The 21,664-nt window shown below is 38.9% G+C and overlaps 1 protein-coding gene across 3 annotated transcripts in view; it reads left to right on the top strand.

The window, feature by feature from the left end:
* Positions 1-21,664, top strand: part of LOC149004895 (transcription factor tau subunit sfc1-like) — a 64,730-nt gene that overhangs the window by 18,955 nt on the left and 24,111 nt on the right. For all 3 annotated transcript variants that reach the window (XM_089169166.1, XM_089169164.1, XM_089169165.1), the window contains 7 exons: positions 403-769; positions 877-966; positions 1,078-1,168; positions 3,202-3,268; positions 12,110-12,153; positions 13,518-13,688; positions 13,840-13,938. In XM_089169166.1, the coding sequence (XP_089025292.1) occupies positions 403-769; positions 877-966; positions 1,078-1,168; positions 3,202-3,268; positions 12,110-12,153; positions 13,518-13,688; positions 13,840-13,938 (929 nt within the window). The remainder of the gene's footprint in view (positions 1-402; positions 770-876; positions 967-1,077; positions 1,169-3,201; positions 3,269-12,109; positions 12,154-13,517; positions 13,689-13,839; positions 13,939-21,664) is intronic.

Below are 21,664 nucleotides of genomic sequence, written 5' to 3'. Positions count from 1 at the left end.
GCACACTCCAGATGACAAGGCAGAGAAGTCAGCATTTGTGTTTTTGGAACGACTACAGGGTAAATAAGTTAGCTGAGAAGCAAGATTTTTTGCACTAGTCCTGTAGTTCCAGTCCAATATTTGAGAGTCGACCTCCAATTGGGCAAATGTATAAAAACATAAATTGAAACCAGGGAAATTCAATATGAGCAAGCAAGCCTGTACAGGAACTAGCATCAGAGGGCATTCTGATCGATTGATATTATACAAACCAACTAGTCATGTACTCAAACAAGTCACTTTCTTTTTTGTTATTCACAGGCGTGTTAGTACTCACCAAATATTAGTCAACATGAAGTAGTCTGAAAGTTTATGATGGAGAGAAAAATAATGTTACCAACTATGCCCCCATGTTGTTTGTAGGTACGCTGCTTGCAGTCAAATGACTCAAACCGTTTGGAGCTTCGTTTTCGTCCTGAAGATCCATACTCGCATCCTGCTTGTGGCGAGTGTCATCCATCTAATAATTTATTACTAAAAATATCCAAAGTGAAACGCAATGCTGATCGAGATGCTGGAACTTCCCGAGGCATTTCTGTATGTTTGTCTGCAGACATGACCAGTTCAGGCCCTTCCTGTATTGAATCTGGAATAGAGGGACAACAAAGAAGCTTAACTGAAAATGAAATGGCACACAATAATGAAGGCGATCAAGTCCGGCTTGACGAAGACCCCACAAACCTATGTGCAGATATTGTTGCTCGTGTTTTAGAGATCTACCACTTTAATGGTAAGCTTATTTTTCACTACTACTACTACTACTACTTTTTCCCCCCCCTTCCCTTCGTTCCTCTCCTGCAGGGAGCTTTGTTGACCCTTTACTGATTTTCACTGAAGGGATGGTGGACTACCAACATGTTCTTCCTGTTCATGCTGCTGTTGCTAGAAAAAAGAAGAGACACTGGAAAGAAGTGGAACCAGTCTTTGGTTAGGCTTATATGACCCCATGCCTTTATAGTTGAGGTTTTAGCATGGAAAATTTTCCTACTATTTTACTTACTGGTTGTCTCTCGATCACTTCTTTTGATTGTTTTGCAGAGAAGGGTGGTCTTATGGACTTAGATCAGGAGGATATAATGGTTCTGATTCCCCCAGTTTTCTCACTGAAGGATGTACCGGAGAAACTAGTGTAAGATAATTCATCTTATTTTGAATTTACACCTTTTATGACTTTTTTTATTTTTATTTTTTTTATTTTAACTTTTTTAATTTTGAAACAGTGGGGCACTCTATTGTTTATTGTAAGCTTAAAATTTTGGCCGTTTTGTACAACTAGTAACTTTTTGTGCATTCTTTTAATTTCATATTAAAATAGATTGATATGGGGAAAACCTGGTCTTCCCTTAATGGCTATTTTTCTTAAGTCATGACTTGGAATAAGGTCTTTTAGGTTTCAAGGTGAACCTCTCTGTAGAACTCATCATGTAAGAGGTGGAAGTTTGTATATTTCTGGAAGCAGGCCCTAAGCTCCCATGCCCATTTGTCTATTTCTTTCCTCCTCCCCTTTCTGTCCTCTCAGTTTAATTATACTGAAGGGGTGCTATGAGACTGTGAGTTGGTGTTTCCTCCATTGTAGTATACACTCCTGGACAGATAATACTCTACCTCAAGCTATATGTTTTGTTATCTCTTTGATCTTTAAATTCTCTTTATTGCCTTGTGAATCTTTTGATTATTTTAAAGCTTTGGAAAGCTATGAGTAGTATACTAATATCAAGTGTAATCAAACTTCCCCTTCAAAAATATGTTTTCCTGTTATGCCTTGAAGGGGGTGTAGAACAGTGTCCTGGGCACGTCATGGTGCATCATGGCACTCTTAGTAGTATCTTTAATTTCATACTTATGTCCGACATCTGTATAATTAGGAAACCTAATAAGCATTTTGTGACACTATTTATCTTGATTTCTTTTTTTTTTTCATATGATTTTTCTTATTATTATATGCTTACTGAGTCGGTATCATTTTTCTTCACTTCTTAATTAAAGAAAAATTTACATTATGGTCCCTTTGGTAGGGCCTAAAATCGGATTGAGTCCATTTAATCGCTAAAATTACATCTGGGTCCAGCTAAAACTAACACCTCACATGGGTGTTAACAGTAGACATGAAATGACTATCATACCCTTTTGTTGAATTAAAATAAAATTTACATCAAGGTCCCTTTAGGGCCTAAAATCAGGTTGGATCCCTTTAGTTGTTAAAATTACATTTGGGTCCCGCTGAAACCAACGTTGTCACAAGGGTGTTAATGCCAAACATGAAATGACCATTATACCCTTATCTTAAATTAAAAGAAATGAAATTACGAATATACCCCCCATTCCATATTCTAGAAAACTATGTAGGTGGGTGAAGGGATTCCCCCCATTCTCAGTTGGATATTTTTTGAGGTAGCACAGCTGCCAGCCACGCAACCATTAGATGGTTGCCATATAAATATTTCTCAATCCGATGGTCCTAATAAGAAATGCGGGGACGTATTTGTAAATATTTCTTTTTTCTATTTTACAGTTAAGTGTTTTAAAGTTTCTAAATTTACACACCAAGCCCTTGGCTCAAACCCATTCCCACCTCCATGCGAGAGACTCTGCGATAGAACCCTAAATTGTGAGCTGGATGATGTATGCTGATCTACTGATCTAGGTCCCTAGTGACATGCTATGCATGCTCACTTAACCATATTCAAGGGATCAAGGAGAAAGATAGACTGTGGGCTGGGCCTGTTAAAGATTTTGGCCGTACTTTTAAAAAATTAGCCTTGAACTTTGATTAGCTTTTGAAACTTTATTTTATTCTTCCTGATCATTTAAATTAACTGACAAAAGCATACCATTCATGACACTTTTTAGTTACAGTTGTGGATCTGATATTCTTACTATTCATGACAAGTTGGAGAATTCTGATTTGATTCCCCCCCCCCCCCCTTTTTATTTTCTAATTACAAGGAACAAAGTATGCCTTAGCACTGGAAGTGGGGTTCACTGTATGGTGGCAAAATTCATTAAGCTTCACTTATAGTATCAATGTTTTCACAGCCTCCTGAAGGAAAGATCTTGTCTACCCCCTGCATGACATGATATAGTGTCCATTGAATTTGTTGATTTAATTTTTTTTCTCTCTTTTTTGATCTGCTTTCTCCTTCATTTTTTCATGACCTTCAGTTTAAGACCATCGGCTCCAGTGAGTTTGAAAAAGAAGAAGGAGGGAGTTGTGCAACATCGTTGGGAGGTAAGGTGTATGTTTGCTGAAATTATACCTCATGAATGACGCTTGAATTCTATCAATATGGATGTTTTAGTAATAGAAGAACTTTCTTGTTATTTCTTTGACTTTTAGTGATATCTTTTGTCTCCCCCCTTGTAGTATTATATGAATACCAATTCGATGAGGTGAAAATGCTTTGGTAAAATAGAGAAAATGGATTTCCCCTTCCTTGTACTTTGCCTTGATATTGATATCCACCCCTACATATTGAATGATGACACTCCCTTCCCCTAAAATGGTGAGACTCTATCAACTGTACCCTGTATTGGCTGATGATGTCAGAAGAAGTGCAATAGAAAAAGAAGACAATACTATCCTCATTTCTTTCTTCTTCTTCCTCCTACAACCCCATCTGTCCCTGATGCACCCTTACAAGAGTGTGGGCAATTCAACCTAGGTCTGTAATAAAAACCAACTCCAAAGCCGAGGGAAATAGGCTAGGGTTAGGATTGTCAGAATGGGATGGCATTTAACAGAATCAAGAGGGAGTGTTGCTTAATGTAGAATTTCAGCACATTTAATCAAACGAGGAACTGAACAGAAATTCCGAAATTAAAAGAAGAATAGAAGAAGACTGAAGAATAAGAAGGCCTTTGGCTCTCCCCTGGTACTTGATTTATAATGTAAAATCAAGTCTTAGTTTAAGAAAGTTTCCCAAACTAAGTTATAACAAAAAGAAAATTACATATTGCTTAGAATCTTCCAAATCTACTAAAAAGGAAACTATCCTAGGGAAATTACTTGTCAACAACCAATAAGAAAATTAGAAAGTAAGCAAAATAGAAACTTGTGCAATTTGTGCACCAAGGAAACTACAATTCTCAACACTCCCCCTCAAGCTGGAGTATACACAAAAAAAATTGTAGCTTGGACAATAAGAATAAACTTAAAAGTTAGCACCAGACTTGAACTGTGTAGCAATAGTAGACGCCAACAAACTCTGAGAGAACTTCACCCAGGAGATAATCAACATCAACTTAAAAAAAACTTTAATTCTTCATGACAAATGGAAGCAATTGAAAATATTGAAGACGAATAAAATCCATTAGTATAGCAGCACCAAGGGTAGTATCCAAATAATGTCGGTAATAGGGAGGAATCTCCACGCTAGTAGATAAAAATTGTAGCTCCAATGTCCACGCATAACCTCTTGCAAAAAGACAAAAAGGCAAAATAGTAGGCAAAAGTATGAGTAGGTAAAAGGTAATATAGGTTACGGCGAACCATGTAGATAAGTAAAAGGCAATACGGGTTATTGCAGACCAAGTAGGTAGACAAATGATAGTATGGGTAACTGCGGACAAAATAAATAGGTAGAAGGTAATATATATTACTACAAACCAAGTAGGCAGATTAATGTAGCATTGGTGACCATAGACTAAGTAGGTAGGTAAAGGTAGTATGGGTGACTACGGATCAAGTAGGTAAATAAAGGTAGAATGAGTTACTACGTACCAAGTAGGTAGATAAAAGGTGACCAAATAAGTGTTATTGTAGAATACCATCTTAGGAGGATAAAAGATCTTCACAAATAATACTCTTCAAAAGACTTAAGTAGATATAGACTGAGGCTTAAAAGATCTTCACAAATAATGCTCTTCAAAAGACTTAAGTAGATATAGGTGATGAGCACATTTATGTGTGAAATCTTAGGGCATAAAGCATGCATTTTATACACTTAGAGTGGAGTTACCTTGGGTTTTATGTTGTTTTTGCAGATTTTAGGACTTTTCAAGATTTAAGCAAATATTTGGAGTTTTGGGCTTGAATCATGCTATTTTACACGTCAAGAAGTCCATTCAAATTCTCAAATGCGAAAATGGGCCTGATGTGGAGCATGATGGGCTAGAGATGTGTGATTATGGGCCAACTCCGAAATATTGAAGAGATAAAGAAGGCAAATTTGATCTACGGATGAGATTTTAAATCAAATCTACAGAGATATTATTGAGAGAGTCCAAATGGAAAAGAGTCCTTGCATACCTCAATATCTTATTTCCTATCTTGGATTTAATTAAAGAAAGAAAAAGAGGAAAAATAATTATATTCAGAAAGAAAAAGAGGAAAAATCCCGTTTTTGAATGCCTCTGTCCAGTTTCGGTCAAACCCTTCATCGAACGGTCATCCGATGTCTAATCGTGCTGATTTTTGGAGGAGAGCTTCACGACTACTTAAAACTCAAATCCAACGGTGGAATTATGCATTTGATCTCTCTAAGTCAGCTCGATTAGTATGTCAAAACCCTAATTGGTGAGTCAGATAGAAACCTTGAGTTTTATTCAAATTCAGCCGTCCTTCATATCTCATGTAAACTCTATAAAAGGAGAGCTTACTCCATAAAAAAGGAACGTGTTCTAGAGCTTAGTAGAAGCATTCTTTCTTCTCTCTTCAGTTTATTTAGGTTTTCTTTAGTTTTCTTTGCTTGCATTAATGAAGATTTAAATTTCTAGATTCAATTTTTAGGTTTAATTTTTTTATGTAATGCAATTCAAGTTCAAGTTTCAAGTTTCAAGTTTCAAGTTCATGTTTCAAGTTTTTAGATTCGTTTTTCTCTGGGTCTAGCAATTGCAGATTTAGATCATTCTAGATCTAGATCTGGTTGTTAGGGTTGGTTGAGATTCGAATCATTTGTTCAATTCGCAAGTAAGTAACCTTCTTTATTAATCTTCTCTCCTCCCTCCATTCCCACTTTTATCTACCCCTCCATATTCTTAATTTAGGATTTACTTTCAGCATTATTTATTGTTCTCCCTTCCCTGGATCCTTGATCGGGAGATGCCTACGATCGTGCCTCTCTTTGGTTAAGGCTTCCTTTTCCTTTTTCTTGTCGCCCCCCGGCCACATGCTTGGAGCAAGCCTACGGGCGTGCCTGCCTTACGGTGACGGGTGGTGTTGCATCTGCATTTTAGCTATGAACTAAATTTTACTGAGTGCTTTAACATACTAACTGGTTTTACTTTTTTTTCCTTTTTATTTTTATTGTTCGCATTTTTTTTCTGTCTTTTATTTATGCATCGATTGTGTTTAATTTATTTTTCGTTTCAATTTGATTGCATTAGACATATAGATTAGGATCGTTTAGTTTAGTTAATTAGTTAACAAAAATTGAATCATTCCACTCTCGCATTACTATTAAGAAGTTGAATTATAAGTGGCATATCTCCTTGAGATCGACCCGTTAGCTACACGATACCGTGCGCTTGCGGTTACTTTTAAATTTTACAAACAAGCTATAAAGCCACTTTTTAAAGTTGAAATATCCATACATTCTTGAAATTCAGAATCAAAATCAATCTCAAAGTTGGTAATCAAAAAGATATGCTTGTTTGTGAAATTCAGAATTTCAAGAATGTATGGATATTTCAACTTTAAAAAGTGGCTTTATAGCTTGTTTGTGAAATTTAAAAGTAATCGCAAGCGCACGGTATCGTGTAGCTAACGGGTCGATCTCAAGGAGATATGCCACTTATAATTCAACTTCTTAATAGTAATGCGAGAGTGGAATGATTCAATTTTTGTTAACTAATTAACTAAACTAAACGATCCTAATCTATACGTCTAATGCAATCGAATTGAAACGAAAAATAAATTAAACACAATCAATGCATAAATAAAAGACATGAAAAAAATGCAAACAATAAAAATAAAAAGGAAAAAAAAGTAAAACCAGTTAGTATGTTAAAGCAGTCAGTAAAATTTAGTTCATAGCTAAAATGCAGATGCAACACCACCCGTCACTAGAAGCAGAGGCACGCCTGTAGGCTTGCTCCGGTTATGTGGTCTGAGATGATGAATGAATAGGCTGAAAATAAATAACAGAAAGTAAATAACAAAACAATAAATAAAGCAATAAAAGGAAAAGGAAGCCTTAACCAAAGAGAGGCACGACTGTAGGCATCTCTGATCAAGGATCCAGGGGAAGGGAGAACAATAAATAATGCTGAAAGTAAATCCTAAATTAAGAATATGGAGGGGTAGATAGAAGTGGGAATGGAGGGAGGAGAGAAGATTAATAAAGAAGGTTACTTATTTGCGAATTGAACAAATGATTTGAATCTCAACCAACCCTAACAACCAGATCTAGATCTAGAATGATCTAAATCTGCAATTGCTAGACCCAGAGAAAAACGAATCTAAAAACTTGAAACATGAACTTGAAACTTGAACTTGAATTGCATTACATAAAAAAATTAAACCTAAACATTGAATCTAGAAATTTAAATCTTCACTAATGCAAGCAAAGAAAACTAGAGAAAGCCTAAATAAATTGAAGAGAGAAGAAAGAATGCTTCTACTAAGCTCTAGAACACGTTCCTTTTTGATGGAGTATGCTCTCCTTTTATAGAGTTTACATGAGATATGAAGGACGGCTGAATTTGAATAAAACTCAGGGTTTCTATCTGACTCAGCCAATTAGGGTTTTGACGTACTAATCGAGCCGACTTAGAGAGATCAGATGCATAATTCCATTGTTGGATTTGAGTTTTAAGTAGTCGTGAAGCTCTCCTCCAAAAATCAGCACGAGCGGACATCGGATGACCGTTCGATGAAGGGTTTGATCGAAACTGGACAGAGGCATTCAAAAACGGGATTTTTCCTCTTTTTCTTTCTAAATATAATTATTTTTCCTCTTTTTCTTTCTTTAATTAAATCCAAGATAGGAAATAAGATATTGAGGTATGCAAGGACTCTTTTCCATTTGGACTCTCTCAATAATATCTTTGTAGATTTGATTTAAAATCTCAGCCGTAGATCAAATTTGCCTTCTTTATCTCTTCGATATTTCGGAGTTGGCCCATAATCACAAATCTCTAGCCCATCATGCTCCAGATCAGGCCCATTTTCGCATTTGAGAATTTGAATGGACTTTTTGACGTGTAAAATAGCATGATTTAAGCCCAAAACTCCAAATATTTGCTTAAATCTTGAAAAGTCCTAAAATCTGCAAAAACAACATAAAACCCAAGGTAACTCCACTCTAAGTGTATAAAATGCATGCTTTATGCCCTAATATTTCACACATAAATGTGCTCATCAATAGGCTAAGGCTCCAACCTCCCCCTCACTTATAGCATTACATATGGACAAATAATTAAGGCAAATTATCGATATCTCAAAAGTTTGAACTGGAACCACTTGGGTACTTGAAGGAACCATGCTACTTGACGAATCCAAGTACAAGAACTTCCAATCGTTATAGTAGAAAATTCTGAACCACCAACATCAACTCAAATGGGGCAGTAAAAAAAGTAGTAGACCACTTAGCAGTAAGGGAAGCACCAACGAATATCAGAGGAAGAGCGATAACAAGTACTATGTCCTAGAGATCCAAAAGTAGCAATTTAACTCAGAGGAAATTATTCAGAACTAATGATCATTAATATAATATTCCATCTACTAGAAGATTAACACCATTGAAGTCGACTCTGGTAGACAGAGAAATAGGGAAAAACAGGGCTGCAGTTGATTCAGGTAAGTATGTCACAACGTGCAGCAACAAACAAGACCCAATTCAAACCTCTATTTACCAGAAGAATAAGGGGCTGGGGTCAATTACGGTAAATAGGGTGGCATCCATCTAAGGCAGCAGAGGTAGTAATAGGAACAATAGTAATAATGACAATAAATTAGGCATCCAAGCAGACCTTTAGGCAAATAATGCAATGAATATTGTAACCCAGGGAACCAAGAAAAAAGAACACAAGCAGGTTGTGGTAATTGTAATTTGTAAGACCAGAAATAAACCAATTTATCTAAAGAAGCATTAGTGCAGAATCCTTTGCAGTTGTGAGTGAAGGAGAAAAACATATTACCGTCTATTTCCCCCCCCTCCCCCATATCATTTGTATTCAGTAGATAGGCTTTGTAGTGGTAATAATCATGGTTCAAGATCCCTTTCTCGAGCGAGATCTCGCCCCTTCCAAAAATCGAGTTCTCGACCAAGTTGGCGAGATCTCGGTCGAGGTGTGGTCTTTTTTGGGTCAACTCGATGGCCCTCTTGGTGGGTTTTAGGATCTAGATTGGGCTCAAACTTGTTAGTTCGCGTAATTTAGGCCTTCTAAATACACTAATGGCCTTGAATTTTTGAGAAAACATCATAAGGATGAGTTCTAAGTTGACCCTAAGTGTAAAATCGAAATGCTGTAGGATTGGGGAATGCAAGGTTATACAACATGTGATATAAAATCTTTAGGGCATATAAATGAAAAGCAAGTGTATCAAATACATCAAATAACTTAAATGTAATCAAATTCCATCCATATGAGTATCACAATATCGACTCTCGAGAATAGAATAATAAAATTGGGAGTTTTAGTGAGTTATGGTGAGATCTAGAGCGAGATGTGGGAATCTCGCCCTTCATCTTGTCTCGCCTTCCTAAAAAAGCAAGATATCTCGTGAGATCTCAAACCATGGTAATAATAGGTAATTCCATAGCTCCTTTGGGGTCTTCAATTGTGGCAGAAGAAAGATCACTTCATGCTTTTATTTAAAGAAGGATCTAAAGCATGCTTAAGGCAACCATAGGTGGCAGCTCACCAGAAAAGAAAAAAAGGAAGGGAAAAAAACTGAGTTGTCAAGAGAAAAAGGATTCCCTAGGCCGATTAAACCTGCTCTGATACCATATTAGAATTTCAGCACTTGTAATCAGCCTAGGGACTGTAAGGAAATTCAGAAATTAAAAGAAGAATAGAAGAAGACTGTATATCCTTTGGATCTTCCTTGGTACTTTATTTGTTATGTAAAATCAAGTCTTAGTTTATGAAAGTTTTCTAAATTGAGTTACAGAAAAAGGAAAATTACATATTGCATAGAATCTCCCAAATCTACTAAAAATGAAACTATCCTAGGGAGATTACTTGTCAACCAAGTAATAAGAAAATTAGAAAGTAACCAAAATAGAAAGTAACTAAAATAGAAAGTAAGCAAAATAGAAGCCCGGATTTTTCAAATGGAAACTTGTGCAACTTGTGCACCAAGGTTGCTGCAATTCTCAACACTTAATTTTCTTCATTGTCTACTAGCTTTGCAATTTTGATCGAAGCTAATCTACTCACTGGTGAATATAGTTCCCGAACATTGGTCCCCAATATGTCTCCCTTGGAAAGCTTCAAAGTTATTTTGGTTTCTCAACTTCATCTCAACTAATCTCTTGTATGTTGACCATATAATCTGGGTGGAATCTGTACTGTGGGGGTGAATAAGCTTCTGTTATAAACCTGGATTGATTGCTGCCTGGTACAGAGAGCTGTGGTTTTTGAGGGCTTGTTGGTTTCTGTTTCTAAATTCTGGGTTCTATGTTGTTGAAGTCTGAAGATTATACAAATCTGTGAAACCTTAAGGACAGTATTGTTGTTTACTTAAAAGCCCTGTATTCATTGATGGTAGATGCTGTTTATCCCTACTTTTGAGTGTTTCAGTTCCAAAAATACTGACCCACCATTGAATCCTCTACTTAAGTGCTGATAACTTACAACTATGCCACCTTCTCTCATCCTCAGATTTATTACAATCGTGCCATCTTATTATAAACTTCAGCTTATTTTTGATTCTGTGATTGGTTGATAGGTTGTCTAAAATTTCAAATATTCTCCATTTTGCGACTCATGCTGATGAATTGAGTTATCTAATACTTGGGTGGGGACTTGTAAGTGATACAATAAGGGGTAAACTGACCTAGGCTCACATCAGATCTTAAATGAGCAAGTCAATGGAGAAATTTAGAAAATAATTTGTTCTTTGATCCTGGTTGATATTGGAAACAAGGCTGTTGGTTGATCCCTGTTATATGGGCAGAAAATTGGTCTTGAAAACACTGGATCCTGGGGCCTCAATAAACCCAGAATATGGTCCAGATTCAATGGTGTATAGGCTTTGGGATGGATTTGGGAGGATTGCAATGGTGTATATGGGCTGTAGGTGGGTCCTTTTGAATGGTCTCCAAAATAAAAATTTAAATTAAAAGGGAAAGAAAAGAAAATGGTAAAAGTTTAAGATTTTGCACAAGTATACTACTCACCTAGGGCTTCTTTCAATATGACTCATCAAGGTACTGGATGTGACTCACTAGCTCATTCTGTCATCAAATCTAGTTGCAAAATTTATTAGTAGATAAGGAATCTATGAGAATAACACTCCCACAATGGGGCTTTATACTTGCTCTAATCAGCCTTTACAGCTAAGAGTAAATGGGAAAAGGTCCAATTCCTTCTGTGACTTGAACTCCTAAATCTGAGCTAACTTAAAAGGATACTGAGAAGACCTCCTATCTAAAAAGCTTCCCGAATAGCTTCTAACTACTTAGTTGATTCTTTCTAACTCTCTTGTCTTTTAGGAAGTTTTGAGAAAATAAAACACTATCTCTCCTATGTGTGGTGGCTGTGGAAGAGCCCTAATTTCATGCTAATTGGAGACGTAAAAGACCTAATAACCCTTCCCTTAAAATGGACTAGCTATTTTTGTATTTGGACTTTGTACCCTGCTATTGGGCCTATAATGAGGCCCATTACAGCTTAAAATCATTAGATGAAAGGTGAACCAGTAAAAACCTTACCGTAGTCTTAATGTAAGGAAAATATGCCCAAATTGAGGATGGATCTGTGACAGACTGTTTCTCTAGTTCTATCCGATTTCTAAATAATCAGATTGAAGGATTCTTAGGTTGATCATTCAGGACCACATTTCTTAAATAAATCATCCTTGTTTGAAGCTTGCCTCTTTTGCACATTAGCGTTTGTTTCCCTTTAAGTTTTTAAGGTTTACAAAATTTTAATTTTTCTAATTTGTTTTTTTCTTTTCATGCAGATGGATATTGAGCCATGTCTTGGCATTGATTTTGGCATTAAAGATATCCTCCTTGTTTCAATAGATGTTGATTGGAATTTTTGCATTTGTTATCTTATGACTCTGTTTTACGATTTAAACTATATTCTTCTTTGGAGAATTCCAAGAAAGGGGCTGGCCTTGGTGCATTGGTCAGTGGACCAGGTTGTAGCCTGAGGGCAAGGTATCAAGACAGCCTCTCAGCAAATTGTTGGGGTAAGGCTGTGTAGAAAAATTGCCCCCTGGACTCTATTTTTGTAGAAGCCTTTGGCACCAGGTTTGATCTTTCTTTTCTTTCCTTTTTTTTTTTTGGGGGGGGGGGGGGGAAGAATTCCAAGTACAGAAGGAGAATAATAGATTTGAGAAGGCCATCCTTGAGTCTTATTGCTAATCATATTAGATAAAATCATGTTTAGAATTTGATTCTCCCCCCCCCCCTGGTGGGGGGGGTGGGTGGGAATATCCATGGAAAAGGAGAAAGCGAAAAACCTTTTCCTCACAGGTTTATGAGGATTTTCACTGTCCATATCCCATGTTGTGTGCACGTTTGGCCCTGTAGGCTAACTTGAATTGTGTCTTTGAGGTCAGCACTAGCCAAATTTAATTTACTACCTCTACACCATTCATTAATTCGTAGCAGTCAGCATCTTTAGTTTTTAAATGGGTTTTCTTTCAAATTTGCAGTTGTATTTCAATTTTTAAATTTTCATTTGACAAAATGATTGGAAGTTCTGCTTAATGTCCTTTCATCATTTATATTAGTGGTAATCTTTCATGGTGTCTTTCTCTCCTGTGGTTTATGATATGTATTGTCTTTTGTTCTCTAGTATAGCCTTTTGAGGTGTCTCTATTGAGATGTTGCAAAGTCCTGTAAACGGGTTCCTCCAACAATTCATCCACTTCTTTTTAATTACTGGAAGGATGGTTTTGCTGTCTCGATTAATAATTACAGGGAAAAAAAATTCCTTGCCATGTGTCTCCCTCCTCTGAAAGACCTTCCAGGAGTTTAAATTCATTGAAAAGACTTAAGTGCGCCCATTGCTTGCACCCTCTGTCAGCTTGTATGCATCGCCAAATTACTGTGGCCTTTTCTTTTATTCTAACAGTCACAGGCCTTTCTTTTTTTGATAACTGGTTCATGTCAGAACTCATAAGTGTCAGTTTCTCCCCAAATATTTATTGTTTTACCTGAGCAGAAGCTGCAGAACACTGTCATTGTCTTTCCAGCACCATTCAATTGATATTTCTTCCATTTGAATGAGAATCTGTCTAACTAAGTGGAGAAGTGATTATCAACATTAGTCCTCAATAAAAGAGTCCACAACTTGTACTTAAAAAAGAAATTGGATTTCATTCTTTCTCCCCCATTGTGGTGCTTAAAATACACACAGATACCCAAGAAATTCCACTGGGAAGAATTTATAACCCCAGAAAAAGAGCAGTGGCAATGGCAGATGGCAGTTGCTAAATTGTTTGATGAGCGTCCTATTTGGCACAGGCATTCCCTGACTCATCGTTTGCTGGATGAAGGCCTAGATTTTGGTGAACATCTACTGAAAAGGTCTTCTTTTGGACTACTTTCATTTTGCATTCTTTACTTTCTTGTTTTATGATAGGGATATGATTCTATGAATGAAAACTTTATGATTTTTGTTTGTGTTGTTATTTGTATTAGTCCTGCAAAAGTTGGTTGTGATACTTGATTTGTGCAGGCTTCTATTTAGAACTGCATACTACTTTTTAACTGGACCGTTTCGCCTTCTCTGGATTAGAAAAGGATATGACCCTCGTGAAGATCCTGAATCACGAATGTAAGAACTTTACACTCTTTTAAGCTTGTATAATTTTGCCACCATCTGTTTGTCTTGTAGGATTACCTAAATCCATATCTATTCATCAATCTAGAAGTTCTATTGGACTGCAACACTACCTTAAGTACTGCTTACCTCCCATCTCTAGTTAGTCAAAATGGGTACAAGAAGAAAACAGTGTTTGGTGCGTTTTATCTAGAATGGATCAGAATTTGAATGGTGATAAAGAATCATTTCAAATATTCATAGAACAGGAAAGAGTTGGAAGCAGAAAGCGGGTTTTAATGTTTAGATTTGGAAAATGCAGGACCAAACATACTTCAGTATACATTTAGATTGAGGATTTATAACCTAATTTCCTTTGTCACAATTTAAATTCAACCGTAACATCCTAGATAATAAGATAAACAGCATTTTAAGCATATACCCAAGTATACCCAATGCATGCATGTTCTAAACAGCATATGTTATCACCACAGTACATCATAAGCATGAATTGGAAAGCATATGAAAAACTCAAGAATCGGCCAAGCACATGTGAACTGTTTTCCTCACTTGGATGACCATCCAAAACCTTTCAAAGATCAGTAAACCTCACAAACAAGTACTCTAGCAAATCACTGGAAACCCTAGAAATATGTTTATGCATTTAGAATTAACGTTTGGAATCAAATAGGCCAAGACAGACAACCCAAACCAAGATAGCAAGTGGGGCAGTTGGTCAGACCTGGTAGAGACTGGTCGACCGCCCCGATTGACTCCCCATGTGTGTGCGAATTGAATTTCAGATCCGAAATTTGCACCTTCAATCCTGATCCACTAAGGGTTCTGGGTTGATGTTAGGCATGGATTTCGTCTCTGAAACACTTCCTAACACTCCAAACATCGAACGGAAAGTAAACCTAATGGTTTAGCAAATCTGAAGATGTTAATCCTATTTTGGGAGAACTTTGCAATTGGGAAAGATGTGAATCTCATTCCTTGTGATAGATCTGATTAGAATCGATGGAAAATAAGGGTTTCCCAATTTGATCTAATCCCCAAGATAGTTTTTCTCACATTCATCTCTCTATGACTTAACGAAGAACAAGTAGAAGATGAAGGACATCGACGATCTACCTTCACGACTGAAGATCCAAGGAAGATTTAGGACTCCTGCCGCACATATCACTTACCTACATGAACCCTGCGACTTGCACTAGGTTCCTCAGCCGTCTAGGAATAAAATAATCCCGAATTTAGGGTTTATAACCATTTAAGTAGGAGTTTTAGAGGTAAAAAACCCGAAAAAACCTGTACTGTCCGACCAACAGCCCATGAGGCAGTAGATTGGGTCACCAACAACCCTGACCAACTGCCCCTGTCAGTTTTCAGCAACAAGGTGGTCAATCTGTCTGATTCATGCTTGGACTTCACTTTAGTACAAGGGTTCATGCTTGGACTTGGGCACCTCCCAGCTCTGACTTTTGAGAGCTGGAAATCCACCTTCCCAATCCATCCCGGTTTGAGTCGGATCTTCTTCCAAATTCCAACAAAGCGGCAGAATCTTGATCTTCACCATCCAGGTTGATAGATTCTGATGCTAATCCAATGGTCTTTAGTTGATGGCCCACAACTGCTTTCTATTGGATCCTTGGGTCCTTGGGATTGCAAGTAGGGATTTGGGTTAGGATCCTAGGGTTTATCACAAAGGCAACACAACCAAACACCTTGGGTGGTACATAAAAAGCTGCTGCCTCTAAAAAAACCTCAAGGGGATAGCGCTGTTGCAATACATGGGACGACATTCGGTTAATCAGATACGCTATAGTAAGGATTGCATCCTATTGACAAGAACCCATTGACTTGCACTAGGTTCTCCGACTGTCTAGGAACAAAATAATCCTGAATTCAGGGTTTATAACCATTAAATAGGGGTTTTAGAGGTCAAAAACCCGAAAATACCCGTACTATCCAACCAACCGCCCTTGTCAGTTTTGAGCAACAAGGTGGCTAATCTGTTTGGTTTGACCCTGGACTTAAGTATAAGCTTAGGGATCATGCCAAGGAGTCATGCCTAGACTTGGACACCTCCAAACTCTGACGCTCGAGAGATGGAAATCCACCTTCCCAATCCATCGGGGTTCGAGTCAGATCTTCTTTCAAATTCCAACAAAGTGGCACAACCTTGATCTTCACCATCCAGGTCCATAGATTTTGATGCCTACAACTGCCTTGTATTGAATCCCTAGGTCCTTGGGCTTGCAATTAGGGATTCGGGTTAGGATCCTAGGGGTTATCACAAAGGCAACACAACTAAACACCTTGGGTGGTACAGAAAAAGCTGCTGCCTCTAAAAGAACCTCAAGGGGACAATGCTGTTGCAAAACATGGGATGACATTCAGTTAATTAGATGCACTGTAGTAAGGATTGCATCCCCCCAAAGCCAAGGAGGCACATTCATAGTGAACATTAGAGAACGTGCCACCTCAATAAGGTTCTGTTCTTGCGTTCGGCAACCCCGTTTTGAGGAGAGGTGTTGATACAACTGGTTTGGTGTATAATACCATGGTCAGCAAGGTAAGAGGGAAACACCCCACCCAAATACTCAGTCCCATTATCTATATGCAGAATTTTTACTTTGGCCCCAAACTGTGTACTAACCATCTTATGGTAAATCTGGGAACACAAAAAACATTTCTCTCTTTTTGTTGAAGGAGACACACGTGGTTCTAGTGCTACAATCAATTAAGGTCTCAAACCACCTATTGCTAGAAATAAACTCAATCTGAGAAGGATCCCATACATTAGAGTGAACAACAATGAAAGGCACACTACTATGATTATCAGAGATTGGGTAAACATGTCTAGCTTATTTATTAATTTTTTATGGTAAATGAATAATTAAAATTAAGCAACAAAGAAGATACAAATAGGAGGGAAACGAGGGGGGGGGGACCGATCAAGAGGAAGACCGGAATGGAGAGGAGAGACCCTAGGAGCTAATAATAAGCCTAGTCCTTAGGGAATCAACTAATGGGGGTGGGGGAGACAAAGAAGTCTAGATGATACATCAAAACACATGGCATCCCAAATCGAGTTTAGTGAGCGAGATTTGGAGGTCCATCTCCTAAGGTTGCGCTACCACCACAAGTGGTGGATTGTAGCTCCAAAAACTAGCTTTCCAACTTGGTCACAAATAGAGGAGCCCCAAAAGATTCTCAAGATCCAATTTCAATCACGAGCAAATCCAAAAGAATGCCTTGACTAAGGCCAAATTGAAGTGAGGGCGAAAGACCAAAGGGAACGAGAGAAAAGAAGAGAAATAAAGGTAAGCGATGTCCTTTAAACCATTCCAGTGGAAGATGCAATTAGGGTTTACCAAAATGTGGCGGCTAATAAGGAAGGTTTGGGTGGGGAGGGGAAGGTTGAGGTCTCTCCAAAGCATAGAAGAAAATTTGACCGAAATTGTCAAAATTTCGGTGGAAATGTCTGCATTTTTCAAAAACGAAACTAAATTCCAATTATTTCGGAAGTGTCAAATTTTGACCGAAATTTCGGAGATTTCGACCATTTCGGAGGTTTTGACCAAAATTCAACCATTTCAACATTCCAACTTGTTTTCCTTAGTTTTTATTGATTTCTATCCCATTTTCACCTAATTTCCACTACTCCTTTGCCTTCAAACACCTCTTTTGCTCATTTTTTGCCTCCAAACACCTCCTAAGCCACAACAACTACAAAGGAAACTTAGATAACAATAGAATTAAAGCATGAGTCATACACAACAATTCCGAACTTCCCCCTTTTTTATTTTTGTTTGTCATGCCTTAAATGATCTTGTATTGCCTTGAAATTAATATATGTTTAGCCTAGGACTATGATCTATGATTGTGTTTTGTTAAACTTATCTTTTTATTATCTGCTACCATTTTTTCATTTTCTGATTTTAATAATTATTTTATAAAATTGTGTATTTTTATTTTATGTATATATGATATATAGGCTTCAACTTAATATATGTGAGACACCATCACTTGATCTAGTCGGTCATTTTATTTTGTTGACCATTCTACCAAACAATTCATTTATGCTGATGATTCTATGCTTGTATGCAATACAATTTGCATTTGTTGGAACGAGCCATTTGTTAGTATATTTGAATGATAAATTTTGAATGGTTTTTTCTTTTTTTTGGGCAAAGTACTAGTTCCATTGTGTTTATAATGCTTGAAATAGGTAGTATGCAAGAATCCAAATAATTTTGAGTCCATATGAGGCCCGAAATTGAGTTCCAATTTCCAGTAGAAAGTGTCCAGTTTCGATCGAAATTTTGATGCATTTTGACCAAAACATCGAAATTTTGGCCTTTTGCAAGGTCGAAATTCTTGTTTCGGTCAAATTTTCTTCCTTGCTCCAATGGGTGAGGGAATGACGAGGAATATGATCTTTGAACCAGACTAATGGGGCCTAAGGGACAAGAGGGGAGGGGGGGTCCGAAGGAGGTTCCAAGCTGAAGTGGTAGTGAAGGATTTAGTGGGGGATGGAAGCCAGATGGTGAGGTTAGAAGCAGAGGGTGTAAGGGAGGGGAGGGAATCCCAGACTTGTGTGAGACTTGGGTGGGGGGGAGGGGGACCAAGAACCATTAGTGATGAAGGAAGATAGGGGGCAACTTTGGGGATACGGGTTTTGTGATGTGGAGGACCCAAAAGAGATTTGGACGGAGATAGCAAAAAGGGCTCAAGGACAGAGAAGGAGTTTCCTCCAGGGTTGGAAGGGGTTGGGGCAGTCTAGATGGAATCCGATTTGAGAAGGTGGGAGTAGACCTAAAAACCCAAATGGAATCATGCTTTGAGGCAATTTTCCAGATGAGTTTCAAAAGGCAAGCCATGTTAACATCTTGGATACAGAGAATGCCAAGGCCCCCTTAGAAATTGGGTGGCAGATGTCGGACCAACTAATAGGGTGATGAAAATGGGAGGATTTTTGGCCTTTCCCGAGGAAGGCACAAAAGAGGGATTCCATATCATGGATGGAGGATTTGGGGAGGGAGAAGATACCACACTAATAAAGGTAGGTAGATTGGAGAACTGACTGAATAAGCACCATTCTACTGGAGAAGGAGAGAAGTTTTCTTTTCCAGAGTTGGAGCCTTTTCCTGATGTGGTCAAGCATTGGGGAGCAGTGGTAATGGGTGATCCTACCAAGGATCAGGGGAAGGCCAAGGTAGGAAACATGGAAGAAGTCAAGTTTGAAACCAAAGAGTAGAAGAAAGGAGGAACGAATAGAATCAGAGACACCCATATGGAAGATGGTAGATTTCTTAAGATTGACTCGGAGATTGGAGAGGGATTCAAAGGAGGAGAGGTGGAGGCAAGGATAGAGGAGATTGAGGAGTGATCCGCCTTGGAGAAAATTATGAGATCATTCGCGAAGGCGAGGTGGGTTAGTTTGAGGGCTTTGCACTTAGGGATGGGAGAGATGAGGAGCTGGTTTGTTTTGGATTGGAGGAGGCTGAAGAGGATTTTGAGAGCCAAGGAAAAGAGGTAGGGGGAGCGGGGGCAAACTTGGTGGATACCCACCTTAAAAGGGATGTAGCCTGCAGGGGAGCCATTGGTGATGATGGAGAAGAGAGGGGTAAAGATGCAAATTTCGACCCAATGGGCAAAGGAAGGGGGAATCCCCTAGTAGAGAGAACCTCACTAATAAAGTCCCAACGGATAGAGTCAAAAGCTTTATGGAGATCGACCTTCAAGAAGGCAACTGGGGAATGGGTGACTCTTATCAAAACCTCTAATGATCTCTGCACAAAGAAGAATGTTGTCCAAGATACTCCGACCGGAGATGAAAGCAGATTGGTTGGCACTTATCAGCGAGGGCGTTACCAGATTAATACGGTTAACGAGGATCTTGGAGATGAATTTATAAAGGAGGCTGCAGAGGGAGATAAGACAAAAATCATAAAGGGAGGAGGCTTCAGGTTTTTTGGGAATGAGACAAATGAAAGTTTGGTTAATGGAATGAGCAGGGAAGACCGCCCGAGAACCGCCACCGAAAGAGAGACCGACCACCGGGAGACCGGCGAGAAACAACGGCAACCGGGCCCACCGGGGGAGGCCCAAGGGGAAACGAAAGCATTAAGGCCTAACACGGGGGCCGGATTGGAAACAACCAAGCAGATTCAAGCACCCAAGGGAAACCGAAAGAGAGGATAGGGAGCCGAACAACAGATGAACCAGGCATAAAGAAAACAGAACAGCTCGCAACCACATAGAGTATCACACTCAATTTTAAAAAAAACACACCAAAGTCAAAATCATAAACAAAACAAAGACAGAGAGAAGATGTCTCCTGGAGCGGTAGAGTAGGCAAAGAATCAGCCAAACCCAAAAAGGTAAAATGAGAGCCAACGGTCCGGGCGAGAAGGCGAGATCTCGCGTTTGCGCCCTCCATCTGTCTCGCCGCAAAACGAGTTCGAGTCTCGCGAGATCTCCCACCATGGGAATGAGAGTTGGGAAGGATTAAGGAAAAAGCTTAAGATGGCACGCACCAGTCCCAAGTAGCCAAGAAGGAGCCCATACTAAATCCATCGGGGGGATCGGATAGCGAAGATGATTTCCTTCGAGGAGGGGATGGAGCAAAGAGAGTCAAGGAGAGAGGGATCTACAAACTTGTTGGGAATGGTAGGGGAGAGAGGGGCGAGGGGGAAGAGAAGGCGGCGGGAAGAGATTAGAGAAGAATGAGATAACTTCAGTTTTAATACTAAGGGGTTATAGATCCAAGATCCACCGCTAGTATACAAACAAGGAAAGGAGTTGAAGTTGCGGCGAGCTTTAAGGGAGCAGTGAAAATAGGCAGTGTTGGCATCTCTAAGCTCAAGCCACTTGATTCTAGATTTTTGGGAGAAGAAACTTTCCTCTTGAGAGAGATAGGAGGAAAGTTCCAATTTGAGGGATTTCTCTTCCTCCGCAAACGAAGGGTTAAGGGTGTCACTTCGGTGAAAGGATTGAACCCTGGAGAGATCAGAGTGATAGCTAGAGACTCTAGAGGAGATGTTACAAAAAGTGGAGGAGTTCCAGGAACGGAGGACAATTTTAGTGTTCTTAAGCTTGCAAGTGAAGGCAACAAGGGGGAGAGAGTGGTAGTGGACCGGTTGAAGCCAAGCAAAATGAACGGTAGAGAGAAAGGAAGGATCGGAGGTCCACATGTCAAAAAATTTGAAGGGTTTGGGATCGAAAGAAGGGGGATCAGAATGTGGAGGTTGTAGAGAGTGGTCTGAGAGATGCGGGGGGGGGGGATAAGTATGCAAGGGAAGTAGGAAAGTGGGTTAGCTAAGAAACGATCCAGTTTGAGGCAATACGGGCGTATCCAACCCTGCGGTTTTTCCAGGTAAGGTGGTGGCCAAACAAACAAAGGTCGAAGAGGCCCACATCATCAACACGAGTTGGAGGCTTCAACCGCCACCAAGTTCGGCAAGTGACCTCCAACTCTCTTATGCAAGAAACGGACAATATTGAAATCACCGCCAATACCCCAAAGGGGATAAGTATGCAAGGGAAGCAGGAAAGTGGGTTAGCCAAGAAACGATCCAGTTTGAGGCAATACGGGCGTATCCAACCCTGCGGTTTTGCCAGGTAAGTGGTGGCCAAACAAACGAAGGTCGAAGAGGCTCACATCATCAACACGAGTTGGAGGCTTCAACCGCCACCAAGTTTGGCAAGTGACCTCCAACTCTCTCATGCAAGA

The sequence above is a fragment of the Hakea prostrata genome, chromosome 9, assembly GCF_041222555.1.
Source record: "Hakea prostrata isolate BN-2017 chromosome 9, UWA_Hpros_2, whole genome shotgun sequence".
Taxonomy (NCBI): Eukaryota; Viridiplantae; Streptophyta; class Magnoliopsida; order Proteales; family Proteaceae; genus Hakea; species Hakea prostrata.
This window is presented reverse-complemented; position numbering and strand designations above follow the sequence as displayed.